The sequence below is a fragment of the Homarus americanus genome, unplaced genomic scaffold (genome assembly GCF_018991925.1).
Source record: "Homarus americanus isolate GMGI-L3 unplaced genomic scaffold, GMGI_Hamer_2.0 scaffold32583, whole genome shotgun sequence".
Lineage (NCBI taxonomy): Eukaryota > Metazoa > Arthropoda > Malacostraca > Decapoda > Nephropidae > Homarus > Homarus americanus.
In genome coordinates, this window is record NW_024713129.1 from 23,542,295 (window position 1) to 23,557,247 (window position 14,953).

The 14,953-nt window shown below is 36.8% G+C and overlaps 1 protein-coding gene across 1 annotated transcript in view; it reads right to left on the reverse strand.

Moving 5' to 3' along the window:
- Positions 1 to 5,399: 5,399 nt before the first annotated feature.
- LOC121870495 (protein qua-1-like) overlaps positions 5,400 to 14,953 on the reverse strand; it is a 113,860-nt gene continuing 104,306 nt past the window's right edge. The window contains exons 11-13 of the mRNA XM_042372330.1: positions 12,040 to 12,976; positions 11,751 to 11,805; positions 5,400 to 11,069 (exon numbers count right to left, since the gene is read on the reverse strand). Coding sequence (XP_042228264.1) covers positions 11,002 to 11,069; positions 11,751 to 11,805; positions 12,040 to 12,976 — 1,060 coding nt within the window. The 3' untranslated portion in view covers positions 5,400 to 11,001. The remainder of the gene's footprint in view (positions 11,070 to 11,750; positions 11,806 to 12,039; positions 12,977 to 14,953) is intronic.

The window sequence follows — 14,953 nt, forward strand, 5'->3', positions numbered from 1 at the left end:
ATAATTTTATAATTAATTAAAAATAATAATGTGTTTAAGTAAGCAATAACATATTTTCAATTCTGGAGTTGGGTTAGGTAGAATTTAGCCTACTGGAAAGTGCAACTGGGAGATTCATTACCTTATGGTAGACTGCAACTTCACATGTAGGACGCAGGGTGATTTTTTTATCCAATTTTCAAACAAAGAGGTGCGTCTTATATGCCGTAATATACGGTAGGTACCCTTCCGATGCACGGGCTAGTTGTGACTTTCTTTTTTTTCTTGAGATAGGATTTTAGTAAACCGGTTAATTTTTTCCATATTAAACTTACGTTATTCTATTTACAATTAATTGCTCTTTCACATAAAACTAGAAAAAAGTGAAAAATAAATAATTTTGATGTTAAGTCATGCATTACATTTTTCAATACAATCAACTTGTATTTTAGCAAGTAAGGACAATAGGTGTTAGAAAAAAAAAAAAAAAAAAAATATATATATATATATATATATATATATATATATATATATATATATATATATATATATATATATATATATATATATATATATATATATATATATATATATATATATATATATATATATTCGCCTTATATTCTTGAAATAATAAAAAATCTTGGTAAATTATAACAAAGCTGGAAAAATGAAAAAAAATATGAATATCTAGAACCTTTTCCAAAACTGCTCACTCTGTTTTTACTTCTCACCATTATTTTTATATATTTTTTAATATAATATTGGTTAGTGTAAGTGTCTAGGTATGTTATGGTGGTTTTAGAATTTTGCTGATACTGTATATAGTTTGCCTGTTAACAATTTTAGACAAAAACAATTTCATCTCAATGTTGTATACTGTTCTGTTATTCATACTGGAGTGTAACATAGTATATAATACCTGTAATACATGTTTGTAATATTATACCAATATTATAAAACCTTTCAGAGTGATGGTAGATGCTCAGACATTTATCATATCCACAGGCGGTAATTTATTACACAGTTCACACACGTGATGCTTGAAAGTTTGAACAAGTGAAATATCGTAAATTAACGATAGAAATACAGTACTTAATATACACACTTTTAAAAGATTTCACAACACTTTTCATTACTTTTACTGATAGCTTAGATGTTTATTGTCTCCACAGAAGGACATTATTCCCCCCTTTTCACACAATGACGGTCACAAATTTGAATGCTGTAAGTAAAATAATGTATTATAAAATTTAATAAACGAACTCTTTATAAATACTTACAAACACTTTACAGGCAATTATTACTGCACAATGGATAACCCGGGTGTGTGTGATGGAGAGCAGGATATATTTTTAAAGGGTTCAGTCACTCCACCTTTTAGCTTGCTTGCTGGGAGAACACTAATGTTTAATTGGCATCACTCTATGGACAGTTGCCACGTAGCTAATTAGTGAGAGAGGAGGCCTACAGGAATGATGCAACAGAATCTCAAGTCAATTGGATTTACAGTACTTTAATTTTTATAAATATTTTTCTCTTAAGTGACATGATTTTCACGTTCGTGCCAATATAATGGACACTTGAGATGCATCACGGTGCCTGAGAGTGTTAAGAGGGTAAAAGCATGTATCACTTATAAATCAAAATCAATGAATTTTTCCAGTTCATAATTCAAAATAAATTAATTCTCTACATAGTAAAATTTCATTCATTGCGTATCAGAATATAGTAATACAATATCTTCATTAGCCGGAATCCCTCAAACCCGGAACTCTCTAATAGCTAGAATTGAAATTTTCTCGAAAAACGTTCCCAAAGCTGAAATTTTCCCGAAAATTCCAGCTTTGGAAACGATTTTCCGAGGGGCACATTTTCTGGAAATTCCAAGAAAATTTTTCCGGTACAGTACCCGGAAAATTCCAGGGATGGGGGATACTTTTCCAGGTTTGAGAGATGATCTAATGGGCAATTTCTGGAACTTCCGAAATAATTTTTCCGTTAGCCAGAAAATTCTGGAAAATTCCGGGGATGAGGGATTTTTTTTCCGAATTTAAGAGAGTCGTCACGTTACCCAGAAATCTTTAATTCCCAGAAGTGCTCTGCACCAACTGTTCTGGCTAACGGAGATATCACTGTATTGTACACGTACTTAAATTTTTCAACTTAATTTCTAGCATTACATATAAATTTATAAAATTCAGTGATTTTCCTTATGTATCCCCATGTGAAGATTGGCTTATAACTGGCCAGAATCTGATTATTGTTTTGATGGGTAATTGTTGTTACGATACAGTTAACAGTACATATCTCTATACTGTACAGTGGGGTTTCATTTTGCATGGGTATACAGTATCATATTGATACACGTCCACACATCAGAAACATGCACAAGCGATGATGCCCTGTAACGCGTGTTAAAATTGCTATATTCTACTGGACTCACCAGAGCTTTACTCTAGAATGACTTTGGGTAACCAACTTAACTGTATCTACTGTACATTATTAAATAAATATTTTAAGAAAGTCATGAAGTTAATTATGCAATACTTTACCGTCTCCACCAAATAGTGGAGGTGTGGGAAGCTCTGGAAGACAATGGGGGTCCAGGCAGGGGGATGAAGGCTAGTCATATTCAAAGCCTTCAAATTCAACTGCAAACACTTGTAAAGCAACTTCAGCTTCATCACCAATCTCCAGAGTGGCAGGATCATCATCCTTTGATTCTCCCTGAATTGTTGAGGTGTAAAATAGGTGGTGATGAGAGCTTGTTGGTGGTGTTTAAACTCCTGGTAACGATGCCTGTAGGGTCCCACCAAACTGTCTAACTGTGCACTGGGCTCGTCACTTGTGTTGCAAGCTGGGCTCAGCGCTTATTAAAGTATTCTTGAGTTCTTCAATGTGACTAAGAACTTGTCTCACATGGTGCTGGGTTATGCATCCCTTGGTCTGCTCTGGTACTGTCACACTACCAACACTTATTTAGCTTGTTGTCTATTTTGAAGTCAAATTATATATTGTATTTTGTTCTATTATTTAATACTATACAGTGGTCCCTCGGTTAACGAGCACAATCCGTTCCAGCAGGTTGCTCGTTAACCGAAAAACTCGTTAACTGAAACCATTGTTTCAATGGGTTTTTGGGTAATTGGTTCCAGCTCACCGAAAATTGCCTAAATTCAACAAAAAAGGTAGAAAAGTACACTTACTTTGAGGTGTGTATGTAGAAGGCTCCTGGATGATGATGGGAATTAGAATGGGAGTGGAGGAGAAGGAAGAAGAGAAGGCATTGGGGTGGAAGAGAAGTCACCCCATGGCACCATTTCACCCATAAAATTTTAGTTCTCTTGGTGTAATTCAAGATTATTTTCTTTAAATCAACACTGCACTGCATTATATATTGTCAATATGTAAAATATATTTCAAAATGACCAATAATTTGCTTGGAAACACAGAAAAAAAGCATTTAGTTGAAGAGAGTCTCAAGCAAGATGTTACCTCCACTGAAAACAGAGAGACTAACGCCTGTCTGGTGTGTTAACAGGCTGGATGGCATGCCAGAAAATAGTTTCTTTACTTTCAATTTTATGTTCAATAATTGTTAAAATGACTAAAAAAAGTTAATATTAAACTTTTAAAATTATTGAATAGTATAAACTTCTTGATATTTACTAAAATAGTAAGGAATTTAAGCCCTAAAACCGATTACTGTATTGGCGAACTAATACTACAGCTGGTGGACCGCCAAATGCAAGTGAAAACATGTTGAAGTCGGCTCGTAAAAAACTCGTTAATCGAGGGATTGCTCGTTAACCGAAGTTAAGAATCTTACGGAAGGTAAATCGTTAACCGAAATCTCGTTAAACGAGGCGCTCGTTAACCGAGGGACCACTGTACTGTATGTTACATTATTTATGATGAAACATACACTATAATAGGCTGATCATATTATCATACAAGAATATAATAATGAATACGTAATAACAGTGGTGAATGAGGCAACAGCCAGGCACATATACTCGGGTACAAGGGGGAAAGATCAAGTGAACCTTGTCTCTATTTTTTTTCCTTTTTATTTCTTAACATGATTTCTCACACCTTATGCCTTAGTCTTGTTCTTATTTACTTAAACAATTGCAGAGGGTGTAAATGGGAGGTAGAGGCAGGGTGTGGTAGGGGGAGTGAGGGTTGTTATGGTCACTTTTTGTCCCCCACAAACAATCCTTGTATGTGTGTGTGTGGGAGGGGGGGGGGGGTGACCACATGAGCCCTCCCACCCTGCTTCTGCCACCCTCTTCCACCTCTTATCTATACCCTCTGCAATTGTTTAAATAAACAAGAACAAGAATAAAAGATAAGGTATGAGAAATCATGTTAAGAAATAAATAGAAAAATAGAGAGAAAAAAGTGTAGAGAATAAATATAGTAGAGAGAAGGAAGAAACATTATGTCTGTGGGAAAAAGTAAATTTTACCTCATTCTCTCATGTAATATCCAGTCACCCATTGTATATAAACTTCTCTCATTTGTGGTGAAGGTGGTTTGAGGGATTAGCGGTCTAAATTATTACTGACCCATTGTCAGGGTGGGGAATTAGTGGGTCTCATGACCTGAAGATGTCTTAAATAAAGACAAAAGTAATATACAGTACACTGTACCCTTGTTAATTCGGATTTCAGCTTATTTTTATTTTTAATAAATAAACAATTTGAATTCAGAATGAATCTGAAATAAATGTGCGGTTCCTAATATATTATGAAACAGTTTAAGAGGGGAGTCTGGTGTAGGTGCTTTAAATTTTGGTTGATTGTTATGATATTCCTGTCATCAGTCAAAGATCATATGTACAGTCTCGGTCAAGATTCTTCGAACACTGCTGGAGACAGCTGGCAACTCAAGGCTGTTTGCTTACTATAGTACGTAGTAAAAATTATGAATTAATGTAAAAGTGATCAGTGATTGGTTACTTAGTTCCCCATTGCCTAATTATTGGTTGGGCTTTTTCTAAATTTTCAAGGTAGTATTTCTCCATTACTTCTTTCTACTTTGCCTGAAATTGATACTGCTAAGAGATCTAGTACTGTCATTGAATATTAGAGGGTGATATATTTGCCTTTGTCTTTGGTTTTAGGGATATAAATTTTTCAAGTTTGGTAAAATTTTCGTCAAAATATCGAGATAAAATATTCAACCCCAAAAAATCTTACAAGATAGAAAAAAATTGGAAACCGTAGTTTCCAATGTTGAGGAAAGGTTCTTCCTGTACTGAGTTTTTGTTTCATTAAAAGTGGTCAAAAACTGGCAGAGAAATTCCAATCCGAGTGTTTGAAAAGTTCATTTTGAGATACAGGCCAATAAAGTTTCTCAACATTTCTCCCCTGTGTAAGTGCTCATTCTGAGCTGATTTTACATGTAATATCTTGTTTTGTTTTTTGTTTTTTTACATCTCCAACTGAACTCTACTTAAATTCTTTACATGAGATTGAGGGGAGGGGTGTCTCCTGAGATGCTGTTGCCATTGTCAGTTTTAGCAATATTTTCTTATTTACTCCTCTTGGATTCAGCAATACTCTTGGCACGTGTTTCCTTTAGTTGTCTTTTACGTTTTGAATCACATGCCAGCCTGATATTCAAGGAGAGAAGCCTGGTACAGTAGTACAAGTGTGGTAAGATGTGCTGTGCAGCAGAGTATATGCCATTTCTCCTTGACAAGGCCTGGGACTTACTGACTAAACTTCTGTCCTGCTTCCCTCTACTCACTAGAGAGGAAGAGAGTTGCCTGAAGTGTATTTCTAAAGTCTTTTTTGGGCTATTTACTCCATATTTTTGGGAGGGAAATATTTTACCACGATCATTCATGTTTACCCAAGGGGACGTGGAAAACGGGTATGGAGGGGGGTTAAATCAAACTTGACTACATAAATATTACGAATATCGCTATAAAACTCAGTCTGCAAATGGCCATCGGCAACACTTTTGCTCAGGAATTTTTTCACATTTAATATATATATACACATATATTTTTTTTTCGTTTTTCAGCGATCTAGACCAGACGCTCCCCTTGACACTTAGGCCCTGGGTGACGTTCCAGAATGTCTGCTTATTTTCTCGCCATTTTACTTTATTTTTTTTTATTTTTTTATTTTTTATTATTATTTTTGGAAAAGTTGATTTTTGTTCTCGATTTATCCCCGCTGGGGGGGGGGGTTACTGCCAGCAGCACCCAAACCCAGGGCTTAAGGGTTAAGATGAATGAAAAATAAGAATAAAATATGAATTATATTAAGATACAAAACTACATTTGGGTGTGTCAGTGAAGGGTGGCAGAGGAGGGAGGACAACTCAGCACCTCCTGTTCAGCACCCCATGATTCCTTTATAAAAACAGCATGCAAATTTTGCCATAATTCCCATATTATTTCGGTTCATTTGGTGCCGGGTTAATAAAACATTATCAAAAAATAATTAAATTTCCCTGCAAAATCCAACACCCAATCCCAGATGAGCTATTGTGGTCTCTTGTTTACAGTACAGAATGTTATCAGCTGATCCTGCTCTCCCTAACAATGTTGCCAGGACCCACCATCTGTTAAGCACTGGATTTTTCGGTAATTTAAAGTGACCCAAAGCCCATTTTTTTTAATTAACGTAAATAAGCAAAATATCTATAATTAATGCTATACTGCTACCCGCGCTACCCATGACTGTCTGCGTATGTTATAACTATGGTTACATTTCAACCAATCGCATAAGTAATAACCGCGCACACGAGACCCACGTAAAATGAGACCCCACTGTATTTAAATCCCATTCTTAGGAGTGGTAAAGCACATAGGACAGTAGAGAAAAAATAGGGTAGAGGTGAAACAGTATGGGACAGTGATGCACAGCAAATGTGGAAAGGAGTGACAGGAAAGGTTTAAGTTAACAAACAGAAGTATCCACATAGAACTGCTTGTATTCTCAACTTAAGTGACAATAAACTTACATAATACTGATATGCATGGCAGAGCATTAGCCACCAATAATAGCTTCTTTGCATTTACCATGAAGTGAACACAAGCTCATCAATACAGTAGACTCTCAGTTACCTGACTTGGTTACCTGTCCTTCAATTTAAATGTATCTAATGACATGACTCAGATTCTACTATTTAACCACTTAGCCCTTATTTACTTGTTCTTTGGGAGGCAATTTACTAAACTTCGTGCAGCCTTCACTTTCTCTCCCCCCAAATTAAGATTATCAGTTGTTCACAAGTCCATTATATTTTTAATTTTAAAATATTTATAATGTCATAATACTAAATAAACTTGTGGTTTTTAACCTTCTATTTCATCTTTGACTGCAGTGGGAGCCCGTTGAACTATGAGTCTACTGTATAACATAAACATAAATTCTATACAAACACTCAGGTTCTTGATGATCCTATCTGACCATCCGAGGCAAGTAATGCATCCACAGTTTGACAGGCACTGAAAGTGTACACTGATTTAAAAGAATTTATCAATAAATTAAAAAAACTCTCTAATAGTATATAGTAATATTAAAGAGTGTATTTTTTATTGTTGTAATCTATGCCCATTAATTATATTTCAATAATGACTTTCAATTCCTATACATTAGCTACATAGAAAGTATTCTTCTCTTTTATAAATTAACTTCAATTATCCATTTCAATAATAGGAAAAAATCAGAAGACCATTGCACTGCAGTAAGTATCTAAGAACAATTTAAATCTCAGTCATGATTATAACATATTTATGGGTACAAACACTGAACCTCAGGAAGCTAATATCATCTATCATTCCATTTTGTGTTCCCAGAAATTTTTTGATAAGAGAAACATTTACCTCACATGTCTCTTGGTGATGACCCTTTGGCCTATAAAATACATATGTAGTTTATAAAAATGAGTAAAAAATTCAGAATACAGTAGTTTAAAAATGCTTGAAGTAACTGAAATATGCAAGGAAGAATTAGAAATGTAAGGTGTGAGTACATTACAGTTATGAACCAAATAAAAGACTAAAGGTATATCTACACTTCAACATGAACAGAAACCTTAAACAATATCTCAGATGAACATATTCCTGTGCATATGTTGACAAGTACAAACACACTGAATAGGCAAAGCAAAGGTATAAAAAAAAAAGTACAAATAAGGCTATGTCCTGCGGCATCGAGCAACCAGGGCGTAGACGTGCGACCTACTTTCCAAAGCGACCTGTGTCCCACCTGCCAGAGTAAAATATACCATCTATGCAGCGCAGACGTATGCTGGTACTTTAAGAAAATAATGCTTTTCAATGCATTGTACCTGCAGAGGTTCCTAGGAAAGAACATCCCATATATCACAGGAGGATGGAAGTAGGCAAATTTCACCATCCCAACAAAGAACTTTGTCAAGATCCAAATAAGGTTCACGAGTATACGAGAATGTATTCTGATTGGGGAAAAGGCCTATCTACTCTGTGTATATTTGTTAAAACCCTATTCTAGGAATGCTCTGAACAAAGAAAAAAATAATTACAGATTGTCACATGCCAGGCATGTAGTAGAGTATGCATTTGAAACTTGTACAAGTAAATGGATAATTTTAAATAAAGCTACTGAAACAAAAGTAGATACTGCTGTTGACATTGTAAAGTGTGCTTCACTTTTCCATAATATCATCATTGACACAGAGGGTCTGGATGTAAAGTCTTGCAATTCAAGAATGAACAGTTGGGAATAACACAGCACCTTCTAGAATAAACAATGCATTACATTCTTCTGCATAGAATATGAGAAAAACTTTTTTCAGCTACTTTAATAGTCCACAAGGCTTATATCTTGGCAGGATCAAGCTGTAAATACCGGGTAGTGGAAAATGATCGATTAACCTTCTTTAGCTTTGGAGAATACGAGGACTCGCGTGACTGAGGAAGTAGCAAACAAAATATTGATCGCTGCTGCCAGGTCTCGCATCTAGATCCCGCTTCCTGGTCACTTGCGAACGCTTCATGCGTCTACGTGGGACACATCAAAGAAAACACATATGTTTGTCCGCTACACCAAGGTAGAGCGTTTACTCGCGTGGTCAATCGATGCTGCAGGACGCTTGCACATGGGACATGCCCAAGAATAAACTTTAAATCCTTACAGCCATAAGAAAAAGAAGTCAGAATAAGAATAGAGCATTCATGCTTCCTTCAGACCTATTTAAGTAATTTTTTAAAGATACAGTACTATGAGTTTCTATGATACGTTAACACACTATTCTCTTGCAGCCTCAAGTAGTAAAGCACAAAAGTTATAATAAATTGGCTAGTAGTTATTTTATCAGAATACCTGCAGTTTACCTTAAGATACATAAATATTATATTCCACATTTCTTATTAATCTGTATAAATAATTAACTCAACACTGCACAATGTGTTTCTTCACTACAGTAGAATCCCATAACTCGTGCCCCTCTAATTTGAAATCAATCATAATTTGTAATGTTTTGCTATTACAAAATATATATTACAAATTTCATATTTGGTAAAATTTCAAAATATAAGAGACATTTTAAAATATTACGATATATATTACATTTTTCATAATATTTGGTAAAATTTTGAATTATGAGTCATTTATGAATATATATAACGCACATGTCGCCATGGGATGCGACCGCCGACTGCCCATCAATTCACGTTGGTCAGTTGTGAAGTACAGTACAGTATACGTCTACGGTTTACAGCGTAAGCTTTTTTCCACTTGTTTTCCCATCATTGTCCAGTGTTTCAGCCAATATGCCTAATAACCCTGGATCAAGAATCTAAATCTGGTACAGAGGATACTGTACTGAGAAATGTTTGAGTTTTGCCTTGGACAGATACTGGAAAAGTACCACTGTTTATTGTTTTTTCCCTCTGGAAAAAGTGTCCCTCTTATTTCGTAAAATCTCATAATTCGTAAGGGCTAGAGCCCCTATTATTTTGAATTATAGGGTTTTACTGTATGTCTACTTGACTACATGCCAAACATTTTTTCTTTTTTTTAATTACTTTTTTTCTTCACATATTCTTGTCAGCTTAAATTATCATAGGTATTATAATACAAACACACATTAGAATACAGTACTATTTTATCAAATCTCCTCAGACACACCAAAAAGTACCACTGTTCCTAAACACTTGGAAATCACTTTCTGTTCATTACCAACACGGTTATAAGATCTCATTCAGAAAAAAATTCACAATTAATCCTTTGTACAAATAGCACACAAAACTGTGCTTCTAAATGTTCCCAAACAAAGGTAAAGTTTAGAATTCCCAAAGTTATATTATTTAACTTTCATCCTTGTGTATAAACAGAATACCGGTGATAACTATTCAAGTTGTGTATACTTTATATCAAATTTTACAATGAGTCAAAGGGGATGAGTCTTTGAGGCACAGCTTATTGGGCCACATCCTGCAACACTATACAATAAGTCATTAAGTCAAACATGGGTCAGTGAGGGGGAGGTTTGGGGCTCTTCCCAAGGAAAATATGCATTACACAAACTTTCAGGGCTGAGTTTTTCACTGCAACTTACCTGGCAGAAATCTTTAGAACTGAAATTTAAGGAACCGGGAAACTAGATTCAAATTGCCCATAAAGTCACTGGGTATGGCATTAGAGTACTTGTGACAGAGAGGAAGTGTTCAATTGCAGCAGTTACTGTAGAAAGTAATTATAATTGTCACAAAAGTAGTCCTATGACACAGATACAATTTAAAATGTCTCATAATCTAAAGAAGCATCATGGTGCTGCAATTCTTTATTGCACTAATCTTGGACACATTTTATTTGGTGTGGCAGTGATTATCTGATATAGCTACATAAGACTTAGTGTTTTGAGAGGGGGTAATTTCAGCCTGTCAAAATGGTTTCTCCTGTAGCTTGTGGTTCTAGAAAGTTAAAGTGGACACTTATTAAGATTTCTACAGACTCTGTAGCAGTATTCCCTTATAACTGAACTAATATTACAGGTGACAAAAAGATGGCCTCAGTAATAACCACCCCGCCCCCCTCTCCTCCCAACGCTTCTGCCACCACGATGAAATTCCAAAGTACCTGTAGAGAAACAAAGATATAAGTTTGGAAAGACCATTTATGGCAAAGTGGAAGAGTTACTTGACTAGTAAAATACATTTCCAGAAAACCCCAAGGCAGAGCTTGCCCTGTCTCGGGGGTAATGTGCATTCAGAGGAAATGACACTGTCCAGTATAAATGAAAAGTTGCCTGCACCCCTCTCCCTCATTCTTGGTTTCACCTCTCTCCTTCCCTCTCACCCATGCTTTCACCTCTCTCCCTCTCCCTCACTCTTGCTTTCACCTCTCTCCCTCTCCCTCACTCTTGCTTTCACATCTCTCACTATTAAATCTATGTTATAATTGACTTAACATTGTGACATTACAAATACATGACTAAACTCTACATACACCGGGAACCAGATCTCTTCTTCTCAATATACTTTCAGTAACATACAACAATTGCCTGTTCATCCCATATTGTTTTTTCTATCAATTCTTCCATAATTATATATTTCCAAATCCATAATGCTATAAACAAACTCTTCCCATTCTTTGGAAAATTTTCATTCATACTCCTTCACACAAACATTTGATCCACTTATCCCCTTCCTCTCCTGGTCCCACACTATTCTTTCCCTCAGTCAATCTGTGTTTGGACCATTATTCACTCAATAAACAATCTTTAAGTTATTACTCAATTATATTAAGGGTAATCCTTACCAGAAAAGCCAGCATTGCTATCTCCACTCCCATCATATCTTCCACGATAATTAGACTGAAAGAAAATCATACAATATATATGAATCCATATACAGGTACTCAGGAATAATCGTAATTTATCAACCACAGAGCAAATCACATTAAATTTCCTTTTTTCTAGTGCCTGACATTTTGAAAACTAGCTTTATTTTTCTAGCCTTTGTAATATTTCCCCAAATTTGTTGGGTGACAACCACTTAGTCTCAAACAAATACAACAAAAAAACAAGAAGCCACAATGTAAGACTAACCCCGCTATCATACTCCTGCTGGTAATGTCCAGATATGGCCAAACTCTTCTGGAATTCTCGAATCATCTCCAGTTCCTTTGCCGAGTGCTCGGATGATGCTCGCAGTCCACCCGCTCCTCTGCCGGCACTCCAGTTTCCACCTCTCCCACCCGTTTCATCACCTCTACCTCGGCCTCCCTGATTGCGGTCATAACTAGTATACTGATTTCCTTGTCTGTTGCTGTACTGATCATAACTATTGTCATAGTGGGTGCTGCTTCCTCTACCACTGCCTCCATCACCCCGATAATCATTATAATTACCTACATCACCCCTGTAACCACTTGAGCTTCCTTCAGTAGACCTGTAACTACCTCTGTAATTACTACTGTTGCCCCCATCCCCTCTAAAACCACTTGTATTATTGCCTCTCCCACCCCTATAACCACTATAATTCCCTCTATCACTTCGATAAGTACTTCCACCACCATCTCCACTACCATAGCTGTTGCTGTTACCGTAACTGCTAGTTCCACCCCTACTGCCACCTCCACCTCTATAGTTGCTACCCCCTCGACCTCCTCTCCTTCCATTTCTATCTCCCCGACCACTCCAGTCCTGAGAATTGTTTGCTCTACTGCTACTTCCATCATAGTCTCGTCTGCTGCCACCATCTCTATTTTCTGTGTCCCTTTGATAGTTCCCATAAGCTCTCTGTCCCCCTTCCTCTCTCCCATAACCTTGCTGCCCAGTGTAGTTATTATTGTATGAGTTAGATTGATGTTCCCTCCCTGTGGCTGTGACTGTGCGAGGCACTGGCTTCCTTGTCATGTTCTCCTGGTACTCTTTTTCCTCCATCAATTCTTTGCTCTCGAAAAAGGTTCTGTTGCTTGGGGCAGGTGACTTCTCCTCTCCAGGAGCTGGCCAGTTCTCAGCGGTCAAATTTGGAGGAGTAACACTGAAAAAATACATATTGTATCAATTTATTAAGATAACTTCTTGCACTAAAAACAGCAATATGACATAAGGCGTAATTTTCATCAAAGTATCAGCTGCCAACACGCTTTAAGAGTGGAAGACTCAAATACAATACAGTATTCATGTATTTAGTAAACAAAAAATTATGTTGACACAATCATTATTAAAATAAGTACTGTATTGTATTGTCAGCACCAAATGATTTATTCCTATAATCAGAATTAAACACTAGTAACACGGTACATTATTAGCATCACTTGAAGTATTAAGCTGTTCTTTTGTCTCTTCATATTGACAAAATCAACTGACCAAACTGTAAACAGAATTTTTTTTTCACTCATATAAGTACCATCGCTAAACTAGTGGACTGTACATACAAACACCAAGTTACAGAGAAAAGGCAGACAAGAAACACATACATTAATCCAATAGCTACCCAGTATATACAAGGTGATTACCTGATTAGGCACCTCAGCTTATATCACCTTATAAGTAAACACCCTAAACTAACGGGTGGGGGATTAAGATATGATGATCTTAGGACAACCGCTAGGTGTAGTAATATGACTAAGACATTTTTTAAATGTCCAGGGTGAAAGTTTTTACACTTAGTCTGCCAAGTGTCTTCTTAGCAACCCCCTGAGCTGAATACCCAGCAGCTGAGCCAATCATTGTGGAGTATGCCTCAGTCTGATACAAACAGTCATAGAGGAAGGAGACACGACTTCTGCTCCTCCTTCTGACCTTATGGTAGCCAGTAGGGAGCGTAACGGTGATAGCGCAGCAATTTTACAACCATCAACAGAGTCCATGCCATCATGAGAAAAAAAAAACATAGAAGAAAGAAAAGCCTTTCTGCTAAAAAAACTGATTAAGAGTTGGGTAGGATTGAGGCAGTTAGTGGTGACAGTGAGTGGGAACCAAATGATGAAGATATAAGTAATTCCTCACAGGAGGAGGAATTTTGGCAGAGCCGCTCTACACCAGATGACGCACCAACACAAACAATATCTGCGCCCAGTACCCAGGCAAGTGACTGTGATAGTACCCAAGTAAGTGACCCTGAATCACCACCTGCTACTACTATACACTACACCAAGACAGTAAAAAATTTTCTTTTGTGTTTTGTAGTGATGGGAGAGATTTTGTGCCAAACATTCCCGAATTTGTTCCATCAACACCAGGAATGTGTCAGAATTATCGGCTTCCAGAAGACAGTATGCTGTGTTTGGCATGAGTGTTGTGTATGTCTCCGTGTCTGTGTGTGTGTGTGTGTGTGGGTGTGTGTGTGTGTGTGTGCATGGTGTGTGTGTGCATGGTGTGTGTGTGTGTGAGTGTGCATGGTGTGTGTGTGCATGGTGTGTGTGTGTGTGTGTGTATATGGTGTGTGTATGTTTGTTTGTATGGTGTGTGCATGGTGTGTGTGTGTGTGTGTGTGTGTATGTGTGTATGGTGTGTGTATGTGTATGGTGTGTGTATGTATGGTGTGTGTGTGTGTGTGTGTGTGTGTAATAACTAATATGTAATATATATATGTATAATAATAATAATAAACGGGTTATTTAAAAAGTTCTGCAGCCCGAAGGCTGAAAATATACATTGGACATAAATGACTTATTACATACATTGGTGGTTTAACAAAAGCCTTCATTAGAGAAAGGTGAAGGAACATACAGTGAACATACAGATTAATGTTTACAGCGGAGGTCACGTAGATCATGTGAGCTGAGGTGTTGAACAGCAGACACGTTGTGTAGTAACTCCCTCACAGATGGCGTTATGAGGGGCATCACGTGGAGTAGTAGTTCCCTCACAGGTGTTGTTATGAGGGGCTTGACGTGGTGTAGTAATTCCCTCACAGATGGTGTTATAAGGGGCCTGATGATGTAGTAATTCCCTCACAGGTGGTGTATGAGGGGCCTGATGATGTAGTAATTCCCTCACAGATGGTGTTATG